Source organism: Tinamus guttatus, unplaced genomic scaffold (assembly GCF_059628265.1).
Source record: "Tinamus guttatus ecotype Peru unplaced genomic scaffold, ASM5962826v1 Tinamus_guttatus_pri_ptg000070l, whole genome shotgun sequence".
Lineage (NCBI taxonomy): Eukaryota > Metazoa > Chordata > Aves > Tinamiformes > Tinamidae > Tinamus > Tinamus guttatus.
The window spans coordinates 3491601-3508303 of NW_028288604.1; the positions used below are offsets into that span (position 1 = coordinate 3491601).

The following is a 16703-nucleotide window of genomic DNA, read 5'->3' on the forward strand; positions in this document are numbered from 1 at the left end:
TTGAATCTTTGCAAAAGATTTGCTAGCTATTTGTTATATTTTTTTCCAAAAGTAGAAAGCAAAAGTGAAGTGGATTTCATAAGAAAATACTATTACAGAAAAACTGATACTATTACTGAGTGAAAATACCATTTTGTTCTACACGGTTTCTTTGCTATCTTCAGTTCCATTTTTTTTTCCTTATGAAAGGCACTTCTTTTAGAGTTGCTTTTAATTTAACACTGTTATGGTGTTAAATGAAGCACTACATTACTACCTTCAAACAGGATGATTTATTTTGCAAATTATAAAAAGAAAGGTGTGACATAATAATTTTGTTAAATTAAACAAACATAACCAAATGCTGGGGTTTTGTCAAAGGCTTCCAGATGAAGAGGCAATTGAAACTTGGAGGAGAACGAGAAGAAAAATGGCCAAATAGACAGCAAGAATATCTCAAAAGCCTCAATAATGCTAATCTGGGAGAAGAGTAAATGGATTCCATCAGATATTAGAAAAAAAAAAAAGAATATGAGATGTGAATCTGAATGGCTATATCTCACTGTTTTGAGTTTAAGATGGTAAAAGATTTAAGGATTGTTCCTTGTCTTGCAGTAGTGTCAGAACAGAGAAAGAAGGACCCCCCTGTTCTGTAGCCGGGAGGAAAAATCTTTTGGGATGTACACAAGAATGAGTTAGTAACATATTTTACACTGATAAAAGAGAACTATATATTCAAAAAGACCAAGACTCATCACAGAATATTTAATAATAGAGTAGCTGGTAAATTCATAGAAAGCACATAAAATACAAGGTGACCTCTTCTCCAAATAAAATCAAGTGGGAGTCTGAGAATTTATCTCATTTCCTATATACCTTCAGAGTGCCTTAACACTAAGCTAATTGTCAAGTATGCAGACACATCTACATTCAAGCTTTGTTTCAGGATGAGTATTAAAAAAACATAAAATAAAAAAACCCAAAAACTACATTAAGATAGAAAAGATTGATACAGAGTATTTGATTAAAGAATCCCCTCAGGATATAGCCTGAGGTCCCGAGAAATCTGGCGGAATCAGGGCTTACGTGAACATACATGCACTGGGAAGAGAGTCTAGCTGGCAGTAGAGAGAGAATGATGCCTAGAAATAGCTTAATGGCCCAAACAGGTAGATGTTAAAGTATTCTAGCATATGAGTTCTGAGAAATCTTGTTTAAGATACCGTCACCATTTCAAGACTGTTTTACTGTTACACACGACAGCAGAGTTCAGAGATGGAAGAAAGCATTGCCTGCTCTCAGCTTCTCAGATCACACTTCCTCCAGCCCAGAACAAAAAATCAAATAACTTTTCAAGACTAGAATTTTGGCCAGACCTTAATACTTCCACCTTAGTTTGTGCAAATCCTCACTCATCTGGGCAGGTTTTATGACTCTCATAGGACATGAGTGCACACACAGTCCAATCCCTCTCCTCATTCTGAGCTAGTCAGGTAAGACAGCTCCAACTGCCTCCATATACACAGTGTTTTACCTGAACTAATCAGATGCAAGAGTAAGTTGTTTCTGTCTTCACAGGGGTTGCACAAGGCTACATTATCTTCAAACATTGGAAATATGGTCTTATAAAACTGTTGACTATGAATTGTACAAGGCAGGGACATACATAATTTGCTGCTGGTCTGCTTATGCCTTTCGGTGGAATCAGTTCAGGATGTGTGAGGTAATAGCTCGGTAGCTTAAACTCCCTCCTGCACTTCATTAGCAATACGGACAACTATTAATGAATTCGCCACTCATACACATGACTCACATACAATAGCTGTGATAACTAAAGGATAACAATTTTCTATTGCAAATCTTCCAAAATTGTTTTTATCCTGCACTGAAAACAAGACGTGAGTACGTGCATGTGTGTGTATGATACTTTCTAGCCAGGTAATTAGAGTTCTTGGCATGGAAGACACTACGGCTTAACTACTTTGCAGCTTTCTACAGTTTGATTTTGATTCATTTCCAAAAGGAGATCAAATGCATTCAGGCAAAGCAGAAACTTCAATGTATATGTTATATACTTCGGGCCAGGATGCTGGCCACTGAGCTATAAGAATACATTTTTACTCGCAACAAAATAGTATATTTAGATGAAATGATGCCCAAAGAGGATACAGAAAATATGGCAACAAGAGCAGAAGCAATGCACAGCCACAGAGACACCACTAGCTCAGCATGTCTCCAAGGAAGAAGCTAGAACCAAAGGTCTGTGGTGAGCAAGGGCTCAGCATAGTAGACACTAAATTCTCTGTCTGACAGGTGGCATCAGCAGGATGGTAATGAAACTGTTGTCAAGGAAAGCACATATCCATCACACAAATTGAGCACAAACATACTTGCACTCTGCTTATCTGAGAGAGACATAGCACTACTCCAAACTTGATGTGGCCAGCACTGTTGAGGCTTATTGAGACTCTGCCAAGTGACTTATGCTGTCACTAGTAAAAAATTCTATATTCTTCTTTGATGTATGTGGTTCAGATGCTTTTTTCAGTCTTTTAAATTCTGTTGTACCTGGATTACCTTTCACTTAACTTTTCCTGGCTATCTACATCAACAAGGTAACGTTATAGCTAAACCAAATACACAGTATGCTTTCACCAAGTAGTGATGTACCTCTGCTTTAGTTTTCTGCTATTTTTATACTCATGAAAATCCAGAAAAAAAATCAGCTGTAGTCAATAAAATTAATATGCTGGATTTACTCTGTCATAACAGAGAGAATATTTCTATCTTAAACTATATCCTCTTTGCAATTGAAGCATTTTCAGCATTTTGCTCAATGGATAGGCAAAGTCCAACTGAATATATCTTTGTGCTCTGAACTGTTTCTATGCTGATAGCTTTTCAACTGAAAGCAAATACAAAGTTCAGTAATTTTTCTATGGTAATGTGGAATTTAAATCTTGTGAGCTGTATTTATTAGAAGAGATGTTGCCATTTTAGCACCAGAAACATGACTAGGCATAAGGAGCTGGATTCTTACACCCTTACTCATCTCAACTAATAAGCAACATTAATTTCAATGGTACTGCTCGTCGATTAAGACATGATTCAACATGAGTGAGATTAAAGAGGCATGATGAATTCTAAGCGTAAAGGATTTTTCTACAGCTTACACTTGACTATTTTAGAGATATTCCTTCTCTTTTTAAGCAATAGTGCAGTGTGTAATTTACAGTGCATACCAAACTACAGGGTGATTTTAAAAGTATTCTACTAATACTTTTGTAAAACAACAGGAAAGCAAAAGAACATTTCCTCCAGGAATCCAAAGTATTTGATATTTTTCTTCCCCACAGAAACTTAATTTCACTACATCGGGTAGTGCAATAAAAATGTCACATATCTTATTAATGCAAACAAATGAAACTGCCTTTTTAAGAGCATGAACACCATGGCTTAAGTAGGTGGTAGACAGTTCAAGAGGAAGAAAAGCAATGTAATGCTGGTGCAATTACAATCAGTCATGAGAAGTAAAACAATAACTTTTTGTATTCATAAAATATCAAAAAGAAAAACAGAAGGAGGAAAAAAATAGCCTTAGGGAAGATTTTGTTATACAAGAAACAAGACCTTCATAGTCTCCATATAAGATATCGTGCTGCAGCCTTACTCACACGAGGGAAAAATTCAGAGGCCAAAGAATTGTCCTAAAACAAGGACGATGAGCAGAATTTGCACTGGCACCTAAACCCTGTGCTCTGACAATAAATAACAGGCAGTAAAATTCCTTTTCTAATTAGCTGTTTTACATTCTAAAAACAGATACCATATTAGAAACCGACAGCATTTCAATGCCAAGCAAGTCTCCTCTTTTTTTTTTTTTTTTTCTTCCTGTTAGTCTGTTTGCTTTTCGCATTTCAGAAGCGAGCACAGCTTCATTGCTCTTAACCACTCTGGTAAATGCAAAAAGTTCTTCTATACCTGAGGTATAATTATTTGCCTGTCATTATGATGTATGAGTTTCGATCCTGGCTAAATGGAACAGATGAATAAGGAAGCCACGGCAGCCTTACCTGCACCAATCACCCGCTCAATTTTAATACAGGAGGCATCCAGCTCCTTGGCGAATTGATGGACGGCTCTATTTGGGTCCTCGTAGGTTTCAGGGTCAATGTAGGTTTTGGTGCCTGGAAATTTAACTGTAATGATGTAAGAAAGCATGACTGTGATGAAGCAAAGGCACTTCTCGTGCAGCCAGCCCGGGATTTTCATCAGGCAGAGTGCTCCTTGGGAAGAGTGAGCCTGCTTCCACACAGCCCGAATTGCAACAGCTTTAACCCTCCTTGCAGGCATCGCCTGTAAGCATGCCCACAGAAACGCACAGTCCCATCCCTGCACACGGCTAACGCTACCATCGCCACCTCCACCTCAATGTGGAAAATGCAATAAATATTAAACAATGTTTGATAGATGAAATGCAGCGTTGAGCGGGAGTAAAAACAAAGCAGGGGGGAACTCTGAGAGCAGTAGGGGAGGTGCAACCTTCTTTCCTGTGTAAGACCACATCATCCTTTCCCTGCTTGTGCAAACAGTATTTCTTTACATTATCCTCATCATTGAGAGCGATTTGAAGAGCTCCTCTACCTATTTCATTTTGCTTAAACTATTGAATGCAATATTATTTACGGACTGTAGCAATAGTAAAACTAAACTAGTCAAAGCTCTTTCTTAGAATTTATGCTCCTAAGTACATCTCTTATACTAGATTATAAACATGACAGATACTTGTAGTCAATTGGTAAAGGCAGAGGAATGGATAATGGACTTTATGAGGCAATTATTGCCTTGCTCAAGCACCTGAGTGAGTAACACACAGAACTTTGAATTCTGCTCTCTTTTTCCCATGTAATTCTTGGTGTACCATAGATCTCTGGCCGGCATATAGTATTCCCCTTAGTTTGCTACTGATTCAGTGAAAGTATTAACCCATCTAGATCAGAACTAGTGAAAGTAGAGAAATCCTAAAAATCTATTAAAATCAAACTTTTTTTTTTTTGAAATAAATCTGGCTCACATTATAGTCCTAGGTTTTAATTAAATCAGGGAAATAAATCTCAATATAAAAAAGAGAAAAGCAAGAATTCTGTGCTAATTGATGTACTCAAATACAAAATCTGGATCAAGGCAAGAGTAAACCTTAAAAATAATAGAATACTTTGTAATCCATTGGACATAAATTTTTATATTGTAAAAGATATTGAAAAGATATTGAAAAGTGGTTTAGTAACCATGTATTTATTTTTCAGATAGTATTACTGACAATAATAAATTGAGAAATCAAATGAAATTATATCCACAAAAAATTATTTATGATTTTGCCCAGATATTACTGTCTGCTGTGTTACATATTTACAAATATGTTCTAATTGTACTGATAATGCTTCAGATATTGCAAGTGATAAGTGTTTATTTATTTAAATCATAATGGTTCAGAGAAGAAGAAGAAAAAAAAAAAAACCAACAACAACAAAAAAACAGGTTAATCTCCTATTACGGTGCTTTCAGGCAGGGAAATAGAGAATGAGCCATCCTCTTGTGTCTGTGATAAGGGCCCTGGATTGGATGTAACCTTGTGAATCTCAAATGGGTGTCTGATGGTTCTTTATTCAAGCTGTCATAAAACATTTTGACAGGGCAAAGCTATCTTGGCATACCAACGTGAAACAGTCCTGGCATGGAATCGAAGACATTGTGAGAAGAAAATGGTAGGAGGAAATAAAATGTAAATTAGAACTGCTTGACTAAAGTCCTCCATTGTATTTATTAACGTAGCTCTTGGGGCCATGGACAGTTGAGGGGGTTTGAAATAGAAGATATGATATTCTATTAAATTCAGTGCTATAAAACCTGGTTAAATCGTTACTTGTAAGAAAATCTAATCTGGTGCCTCAGCATACACGAAATGTTCTTACAGATGTTAAGACATACATGACACACAAATGGTGTCCACAGCACTGTATTTCATCTCGTTCTGTATATGTTTATCAAATAAAAATAAATACTAAAATTTCAATCAACAGATGATGAAAAAAATGCCTCAATAAGAACTGACTTCTTTGGTATTTGGTACCAGCTTTTTTTTAAAAAAGGTTATGTGTATTAACTGTTCTGATTATTAACTGTGTATTAACTGTTCATAACCAGATTTCTTAAAAGAAAGCAAAGTAGAAGAAATAAATGCTTATAAAGACTCAGCATTTCTGGATCAGCTGCTAAACATTAAGTAGCAGCTTTCATGTTAATATTTTCATATTAATGCCTTCACTGAAACAAAAGTGTTCCCAGATAATTGATGGGGGAAAGAATTATCCAGTAAGTCTCTTCCTTTTGCTTATATACTTAAGTGCAAGAATACACGATCAATCTTTTTCTTCAAGGCCATAATGGGGATTTTAAAAAGTGAAAGCAATAGCTCTTCTGAAGATGTGAAAAGCTTATAATGCATCTACGAGAGGCAAATTTCAAATCCACTGCTCTCAGAATAGCAACATTTAAGTAAAATCAGATTTTTGATGAATTCTTTACAAACAACTGAATTGCAAGTGACATGATAAATAACTCTTATTCCATTATTATTTTCCACCTTCTTTGTATGGCTCATATATTGATTGACTAAAGCTGCAATGACATCACTACTTAGTTTAATACTGTCTGCATTTAAAAGAAATGATTTAAGTAGCAACACGCCCAAATCCAAGCAGCATGAACAAATTCAAGCTCAACTGGTTTCGCCAGGGCAGAAAGGTGAAACAGAAAACTTAATCTGATTTTGAATGGAGCTTTGTCTTGAATTACTAGTTTAGAGAGATGCACATTAGAAAATGCCAGAAGTTCTCATTTAGTAGCTACTTTACTCTTTATGTAATATTACATCCTGACGATAGTTTATGTTTTTAACAAATATAAAATAAGATAAACTTTATTAATGTCATAAAAATTCTGATATATTTAAACTACATCTGCAATTACAGATAGACGAAGACTAAAAACAAGATAGTATGTACTGAGTTATCAGGTATGCATTGCTGTTTGTCAGAATTTGTATTCGATTTAATTCTAATTTTTGAATTTGCAATTTTCAACATCCAAAAAATGTTTGCAAGCAGTTCTACTTATTTCCTCAATATTTCAATTTCTAAAACAATTTACAATATTTCTAATTTTTCATCTCAAAATGACATTACAACTGAAATGAGGAACATTTAAAAAAAAAAACCTTCTATTTTCTGTAAACATCTAGCTATTTATTCTTTCTTGGTGCAAAACTCCTTCTCTCCCCTTAAATTTTCAATTGTGATTCATGCAAGACAGATTTATTTTACTAAACGTTCTTGGGATTCTAACATAATCTCAGATAGTAACTATTTTTTTTTTTTTTAAAGGGCTACTCCTTGCTGTTAGGCAACAGATTCTAGAACTGAAAATTGTAATTAAATACCTCAGATTTCTTTTCATATTAAGTAAGTGTTCTATTTTTTCAAGAATAACATATTCTGTAAATGTGAAAAGTATGGTATTCACGATTGCGGAGAACAGCTTTTGAGCAGAATACCTTCATTCCTAGGGTGTCATAATGACCCTCACTTTTTAAATCCAAAGTTTGCCTAAGGTAAACATCTTATGTAGCCAAGGATCTTTCAATTACTGCATCTCAGAAGAATCACTGAGAAGGTGCGAAACATGTATTCAAAAGCAACCAAAAGAAATGTAAAATAAGAATAACAATATATGATACAGATGCCAGAAATAAATCTCCAAGTGCGAGCAATCTTGATTTTAATGTGCATTATTTTTGTGTATGTCATATTTTTATAATTTTAAACTCCTTGCTTGCTATTTACACAATGTGTTCATTTTTTATGGCTTTTTGTTTCATGGAATGTTGTTTTACTATCGTTTATGCTATGGCCAATACCAATCTCTTAGAATTGAATTGGGAATTCCTGAAAGGGGGGGGGAAAAAGGCAAAACACTTACAATGAAAGTAAAGTTCTTCATCCCCTTCTTGATCAGCTTTGCTATAGCCACAATGCCTGAAAAGAAAGAGGCCAGTTTTACTGGTAAATAATGATTTGCTTCCTCACATCTAAAGCTCTGCCAACATCAGTTTTTCAGGCTGGGATTTTCAGGCACTGAGACCTAATTTCCAAGGACCCTTTAAGAGTTTAAGCTATAAATTTCTGAACAGCAGAGTTTTAAATAAATCATGAACAGTTGTAATCAAAAGGCTTCTATATGAAATACCAGTTGGGGCAGGTCCTGAACAGAAAGCTCTACTTCCTCGCAAAACTTCTATGGATAAAACAAAGGATTAACGAGCTTGAAAGCCAGAGGGTATTCTTAAACTTACTGCTGTGCCCCTTTTTTCTTGAATGCAATGTCATTTAACATCTGGTAAGATAAACTGTCAGTCTTCTCCATGTGAGAAAAACTGAACAGAAACTGAAGCTTTGAGGAGCCCAGGTAGAGAATCTGCTAAAGGTTCTTCTTGCTCTACATTTGCATAGGACAAAAAGAACATCTTGATTTAAGTGTGCCTTGCTACAGCAAGGGGACTAACTGAATACTTGATAACAGGGTCTAAATGTATATTGTCATGATTAAGCATTCCCTTCCAGTTCTGCAAATTACCATCCCAGATTAGGCTATGACTGAAGGGGATCAGATATGCTTACACCTATCTGAGGTGCAGTACCTTCGTCCAATGATGAATCCAAAGACCATGAAGACCAGAATGATGGTTCCCGCCACAGCAACCACAGCTATAATGATAACAGGATTCTGTTCACTGGAAACAGCCGTGGCTACAAAAAGGGCAAGGAACAGAGATTAGCTCAAATTATTTCGTATAAAGGAACTGCCATAGATAAATAAATGCTCATGAATTACAGATTATTGGTTTACCTTTTCTGTTGCCTGAAACTATTAAACAGACATTGATGAGGTTAAAGCAAGACATATATGAGAAATTCTATCAAATGCTGTATGAGTTAATGATCATCTGGAGGAAATAAAAAGTTATACTGAAATTAATTTGGTCAAGAGACAGCAGCTGAAAGCTATACCAGTAAGTTCTACTCCCTCCTACTGTTTCAACCCTATTAAAAGGGACAGAAGGAGAATAATCCCTGAAGAGCTCCACAAGGGCTCCACCCCTAAAACTTGTTGATTTGACTTTGATTTTACCCCTATAAAACAGTATCTTACCTATAAGAAAAAGATTAGATGAAACATTTACCATACCTAATGTTATCCTCTAAAATTAGCATACTGGACGATCCCTATTTGCACAGATTTCACAGTTAAAGTATTTTTTTCTCTTGCTTTTAATCATTGTAAATGATTAATATTATTACTTAACATTTGTTTCCATTGAAAATGTGCTTCCACATTTGCAAGAAATTTTCCATGTTTCAAGGAATTTGCATGCAAAAATCCACACGTTATTCCTCTTAATATTCAATTACATCAATACTATTAATATATGAAAATGTATACATGTCAGACTAGTATATACTGAGTATGTGAATACTTAGCCTGAAAAACCTTGAAGTTGGTTAAACATGTTTTTTGCCCATCATCTAATTAAGACAGCCACATACTTGGTTATATTAAATGAACACAGCTCTGCTGAACTCTGTGGAGCTACACTGACTTGTAACAGTGAGGATCTGGCTGACAGACTGAGAGTCAGGGAGGAGATATCAGGCAGTGAGTCATTTGGAAGCAGGGGAGAAATAAGAGAAATGCAAAAAAAAAAAGTGCTAATGCAGTAATGTTAACTAAACAGGAATGTATACATGAGGATTTTATGAATTCCACAGAACCAGGTTTCTGTTACAGATTTCACAGGTTCCCATACAAACAAACAAAACAGCACTTTCTTCGCCTTCTCTGGAGAGAAGTGAGAGTGAGCCAATCAACATGATTTATCTCATCATGATCTGTACCAGCTGGTTTCCTGAAAAATGTAAAAAAACCTTGACATGCTACAAAGATACAGAATATCCTGCCCTGAAGGGAAATATCCTCTTAGTTCTCCCCTGGATTTTATTTCCTAAGGACTTTATAGTTTTTCTATATTCTATCTAATGCAGCTGAGGAGGATCTCATTACTGAGCTGAGGAGGATCTCATTACTCATACCTGTCTTTTATCTTAAGTATACAGAAAAGTGCTTACCTTTGAGTATCAGTAAGTTTTTGGGATACTTAGGTAACCTGAATGTAACAGGCCTACATGTATCTTCTTTGTTGAACTTGCAAGAAATTAGTGGTCAGTGTCTTATGCAAAAATGGGTTATCCTACAGCAATGATGAGTGTGTGAAGGGGCATCCACCTGACAATTTTGTGTTATTCCTAACAGGAATTATACTAACCGGATCTCGTCACCTTGTCTAGCAGCTGAGTTGAATGCATAGAGGTTGACATATGTGGGTTGCTCTTTCCCAATAACTGGCACATTCTGGAAACAAGTGAGGATGTAATTTGGGCTGTGGAAAATGTGGGGAGCATGGAACACCGGGTAACTGGTGAGATAGCTGGGATGTGATGCATTAGGTATTTTTACATCTTTGTGAGGGAAAGGCCTGATTATGACTCTGTTTTGATAGGACTTACAAGAATTAAGTGGCAGCAGTCTAAGACATCTGCTTTTGTTCCCGCTCTGTGCTGCTTCTTCCTTCTGCGGGTTGAACTCAGGCAGTTGATTTGTTTAAGTGGGATTCAGAAGCTAACTTTTGGCATAATCACTGTGGTTTGGCAAAATTAAAGATGCCAGAGTAGTCTTAGAGAAAAGATTTTCATATCTTTCAGAAAGCATTTTGAGTGGCTCCATGACAACTGGCTTTACATGGCCAGCCTTACACAGGCTTTAGGGAATGCTCTACTTAGAGGAGTGAAAAACCAACTTCTATGAACACTGTTGGAGGGATGGCGAATGTATTTTCAAACACATTTGACTAATTCCAAAAAGTAGATTAGCTATAAAAACTGTACTACTCCTCCAGCACGCTCTTTCGTGCTCTATGCCTTACATACATCCATTCTTGGCTGAAAACCAACAAAATTTCACAAACAACTTCACAATTGTTTATCCATTTAAAATCTGATTAAAAGAAGTCACAAGCATTTCTGAGTTGGGTGCTTTCAAATATTTTTGAAGCTTACTTTGTTGAATATCCAGAATACAGCATATATTTCCATTTTTTTTGCAAGGGAGTGGGAAGAGCAGAAGCTTCTTTAGATCTATTGACTACAACTGATTTAACATATTTTTGAAATAATTTGGTGAATCAAAAGAGAAAATTCCCACCTAAGTGATATTCTGTAGATTTATGTGTTTTCCCTGAGGGACTTCTGCCTCTCCTAATCACCAAGTAAATTACAATGATTTTTAGTTTTTGATCAGTGAAAAACTGAACAGTAATAATTTGGAAATCTTTGCATAAATACGTATGTGATGTCCAACAATTCTTTTGTGTGTAAACATGTATTTAACATATTTTACATATAATATTAATATAATGGCTGTAACTCTGGAAGGCAGCTATACAGTTTGAACTACAATACAGAAGCCTAAGCATAGTACATAAATCTAATCAGTCAAGACCACTAACCAAAAGATACTAAGAAATTAAAATGCCTGGAGAAATTCTAGTAGGTAACAGGTCTAACTGACTATGATGGTTGAGTATACTCTCTCTGTTTACTTTTCAATTACTTTTGTATCTTTAAAAGCTACCTTCAGAAATCACAGCAATAATGGGGAGCCAATGCCTCCTCACTACTTTAATACAACACTGGTTTACTGCTCACCTCTAGCAAACTTCACATGAAGTATACTGCCTAAAAATTATGCATGGAAGATCTTCCTTTAAAATGTTAATAAAACCCTAATTTAATGGGCTTGTAAGATGTGATAAAACCAAAAATAAAATAAACTTACTTGCATAAAACAAATAACCATAAAATAATTTAACAGAGTGATTTTTCTTTTTTTACCAGCATTTTAATTCTGAAAAACATACAAAAATAGAGTTTACTTATCCTTTAAGAGATGTGTTATAGTATTCTTTCAGGGGAATGGAAAACATGACACTTTTTTTTTTTCATCAGAGATATGTTACGGCGTATGTCAAAACACAAAGCTAGCCTGTGACAAGAGAAAAACTCTCCGTACATACTGGCTTAACATATCCTTATTTTATATTATACAGTTTTTTGTTACCTGAGTCACAGAAAGGGTGGATAAAATGGCCAGAGATGCCTTTATTCTACTTTTCCTAATCTTATACTGAGAAATGTCTAGTTGAAACTGTTTACCCCAGAAATTAACTTTGCTAATGTTTGTGGCTACTGGTATGCTTATATTCTGTGTATAAAGAATACTCTGGTAATTAAGGAAATATCTGGGAAACATTTTGGTAAACCACGATGTACAATATATCAGCTAACTGCCATAAGCATATGACAGATTGTGACAGACTTTCCATTTGTTTGCCAGAAAATCTACTTAAAATAAGAAATTAGTCCAGCCTGTATCTCGGTTTTGCATCTTCAAAAATGGAGATTCTGCTACTGACTTCCTTTGTAAAGTGGAATTCTATGGATGAGAAGCATATTATCAGAGAGTGAATAATATTAGTATTAATATTTTATTGCTCCTATTACCGTAATTACTATTTCAATTATAACTATCTGATGTATTATTATTCATTATTAATAACTTTTTATGTTCTGTGTGGAAGGAAGGTTAAGACCTACTGTGTCTTAAGAATGTCCACCAATCGTTTCTGCAGCGCCTGAGTGTAATTAATAGGATATTACAGCACGTATCCGGGCCTTAAATAATCTGGATAAAGCACAGAGACCAGATTTGGCCATCTGCAGCCTTTGAACCTGTAGGCTACATATCCCCAGCTCAAAACTGGCTGACCCCTTGACAGAAGGGTCAAATTGAAGCAAGTGACCCAAAACGGCATAACTAAATTTTAGGTCTGTGGCAGAGCCGTGAGGCTGCCAGGGACACAGGCAGTTTGGGTGAGCGAGCTCACAGCTGTCAGGTCTCCGTGACCCAGGAGTTTTCTAAGACCTCAAATGTGGAAATTGTTCTGTAACTGTGCGAGTATGTAACTGCATGGTCAGTGGGGGGAAAAAGAAAAAAAAAAGTACCAATATGATTTTTGGACAAATAAGGACACATTTTAGCATCAAAGTAAGAACAAGTTCTCACAGAATGTGACAGAATGGGATCCCACGGCTGAGATAACAATGTCACAGCCATGTAAGCTTTCTCTGATGTATCATACTGACCAAATTTCTACATCATTTTTTTTCCATAATGAGGGTTTTAACAGGATATTTTTCTACATGTAGGTTGCAACATGAGCCTTAAAGAAACTTAGCATCTTTGAGACTTCTGTTTCTTTAGCAAACTCAGATGAAACAAGCCAATGAACTAAAAAATAACTAAGGCTGGATATACAGATAAAACACACACCATAACCAAAACTTTTTTTTTTTTTTTTTTTAGGAAATCAAACAGGAAAAAAAAATTGACCTGAAGAAGCCTTTGCGGGCTGAAATCTGTTCCTCCCTCTCCTCAACTACTGAAGAATATAGTACAGTCACTTATCTCACCATTATTCACTTCTCAGGTGGGGAGGAAAAAGTGTGTATTCAAGAGAAAAAAATCATTTGCTTTGTGTTACAAGGACATTAGGGAGGAAGAACCTGCTATGTCACAAATCTTTTCTGCCTAATTACAAGAGGATAATTATTAGTTCTACAATAAAAAACAACTAATTGAAGCTCATTCTTCAAAGCAGAGTAACAAAAATCCACTTTCACATGGAATTTGGATGGACAGTTAAATCAAATCTTCCCTTTTTCATTTTACCTACTGTTTCTACTGAAAACAGTAATTGCCTTTATACTTAAATGTTTACCTGTGGCTTCTTCTAGTGTAGCAACATCCAGTCGGGGACTATAATTTCCATAACCAGCCGCGGTAAAAGCACGAATCTGGAAAACATACACTGTTCCTGGTTTTAGGTTATTGATAGAAGCTGAAGTGGACTTGGTTTTCACTGTCGAATAGGTCCTCTCTCTTTGATCCTGGAAACAATAAGGCAAAATATCAAATGATATTTACAGGTCAGATTTTATCATGATTGCGGATTAGCAACAGACAACTGGTCCGGGTAATTTATTTCAATCTGCTGAACATTTTATTTTTCCCAGCATAAAAAAATACGGCACACTCTGAGGACTATCACAAAGTACTGCCACTGCAATGTGAGTCCTTAAAGTAACATAAAATTTAAATAGGATGCTCTTGTTGTCAATCAAAACATCCAGGCATAAAATTATTGTTTTTTGATTTCTGATTACATTCTGTCAACTTCTGATGAAAAAATAGCTTGACCACAGCCTTCCTGGGATAACTGAGGAGCCTAAATAGTTCAGTGACAAGAAAATATGTTCTGTCATGGTTAGAATACTTTCCCTTGTTGCCTTCCAACACCCTTCAAAAGTTATTAAGGTGCCAGCGTAACACTGACCAGAGATTGCTTGAATTCTTAAGTCTTAGTGAAAATACTCAGTCTTTTCTCTGTCTCCCATTGTTTCTTTTCTCAAGTTTTGGTTCTATGGCACCAAGCAAAACCCAGAGAAATAAACTGAGTATGTAACCCTCCAGATTTTGAAGCTGTAGGATTACAAACCCAATGGGTAGTAACTCACTTTCAAACATTACAAACGCTGTATCACAGACCATTGTGGTATTCAAACAGCTCTACTTATTTATTAAATTTACTGGTCCAAATTATCCTTCAGTGTAGATATGTGCAGCCCTGTCGATTTTCAGTGGTGTATGCAACCCCAATCTGAAGGGCAGAAGAGATGAATTAACCAACCATCTGAAAGCATCACATGGTCCCAATGCGAGCAGGAGCCGTACGAGGCACTGCTAATGAGACGGACAGAGAGGGAAGGGATAAATCTGTAACTGATTTCAATAGCCTTTTCCAGCTTAAAATGATGGAAAACCTTCCCCTTTGCATTCAGTGTAGCAGCAAAGCCTTTCTGCTGAATCCATGCAACATATCATTTTTTTTTCTAAGATGCAGTAATGGCTTCTCCTGAGCCTTGACTATTCTGTCATGTGAGCAAGCCTGTCACCTGGGTAGCAATATTTTTTCATATCTTCTCTAAGAAGATTTAAATCATCTGCAAGCAAAGACCATGGTGGAATGCATGTTGGTATATAAGAAAGAATAGGAGCACTTGAGAGATGTGAAACAAGTGTAAGCAAGCAGTAAATATTAGTATAGGTTCAGCAGCACAAGCCACAGCGCAATTTCAGAGTACAGATTTTGATGCATAAATGAGAATTGTCCGACTTGTCAACATTTCTTCAATTGAAAATAAATATATATCAAATAAAGAAAAAGTGCCTAAGCTAGAAATCTCACAAGGCAGGCTTACTTTGGAGATTTCTGGCAGTTTCAGTTCCTGTCCTTGCCAGAAAAGAGAGGCAAAGAAACACTTATCAGAATATTTTGGAACTACAAAAATGTTTGATTTGATTTTGGTTCTAAAAGAGAGTTTAGGTCTTTTTTCTTTTCCTTTTTTTTTTGTTTGTTTGTTTGAACTACCAGAACAAAATGTTAACTACTTCTCTCATCCTGAACCGCAATTCTGAGCAAGAAGCTTATGGAGTACTTTTCAAGCTAAACTACATTATTTTGGAAGGAAGTCAGACATTTAAGTATTTGTGTAAAAAATTTACCGAATTACAAGCATGAAGTTCTGTTTATCTGCTAGTGTTTATTTCTATAAGGAGGACCTTATCCACTTTTATTAATTTGACTGTAGTAAGTATAATATTGGTAGTTTTGTTTCCTTTACAAAAGAAGACTAATGCCACTTCTTTTGCTTGGTAAACACAGGAAATTGGCAAGGAACTTCTGCCATTTATTTAAAGTAACACAAATATAAGGACAAAATTAATAAAAACCACATTCTGAAAGTCAACATATATGAAAAGTGTTTTAGGCATTTATTTTCCTCCAGCTATTTAAATAGCTTATTTTATTTTAACAGACAGGAAAGTATTATGCATATAGAAATGAATAAATATATATATATATATATTTTGCCAAGAGAACAGTTTTGCCTTTGGTAAAAACGCAAGCTTTTTTCATGCTTGGACTTCAGATATATATGTATGTGTGCACATATTCAAGGAAGATAAATTACTTGACAAAAATAGAAGTCCTTTAGAAAGATTTGTGGATATCTTTACACATTTAGTAAGTTTTGTCATAGGAGTTGTTAAACTGAGTAATTTAAAACTGGGACACATGATCAACAAATAAGTATTTTATTCCCTTTCCAAATCACATAAAGATCTTTTGACAAATATATATGTTTTTTGTAATTCAGTACTGAAAATTAGATGTGACACTTGATATTAGCTCCAATCTGGTCTGAATTTACCTTATTATAATTTATCTAGTAGGTGACATACTCTACTCTCTTTTGATACAGAGATATCATTACCTTGTTTTCAAAGATAAAATGTTTTCACAAGAGAACACAAAGGAGCGACTATATTCATTTCTTTATATTTTTGTTCATTTTTTCCTTCTTCTTATCTCA

General features: G+C 35.4%; 1 protein-coding gene across 5 annotated transcripts in view; it reads right to left on the minus strand.

The window, feature by feature from the left end:
• Positions 1-16703, minus strand: part of EPHA7 (EPH receptor A7) — a 152741-nt gene that overhangs the window by 22260 nt on the left and 113778 nt on the right. For 3 of the 5 annotated variants that reach the window (XM_010226698.2, XM_010226693.2, XM_010226696.2), the window contains exons 7-10: positions 13988-14156; positions 8735-8843; positions 8017-8072; positions 4053-4178 (exon numbers count right to left, since the gene is read on the minus strand). In XM_010226698.2, the coding sequence (XP_010225000.2) occupies positions 4053-4178; positions 8017-8072; positions 8735-8843; positions 13988-14156 (460 nt within the window). The remainder of the gene's footprint in view (positions 1-4052; positions 4179-8016; positions 8073-8734; positions 8844-13987; positions 14157-16703) is intronic. The other 2 variants (XM_010226694.2, XM_010226697.2) reach the window with 1 other exon arrangement.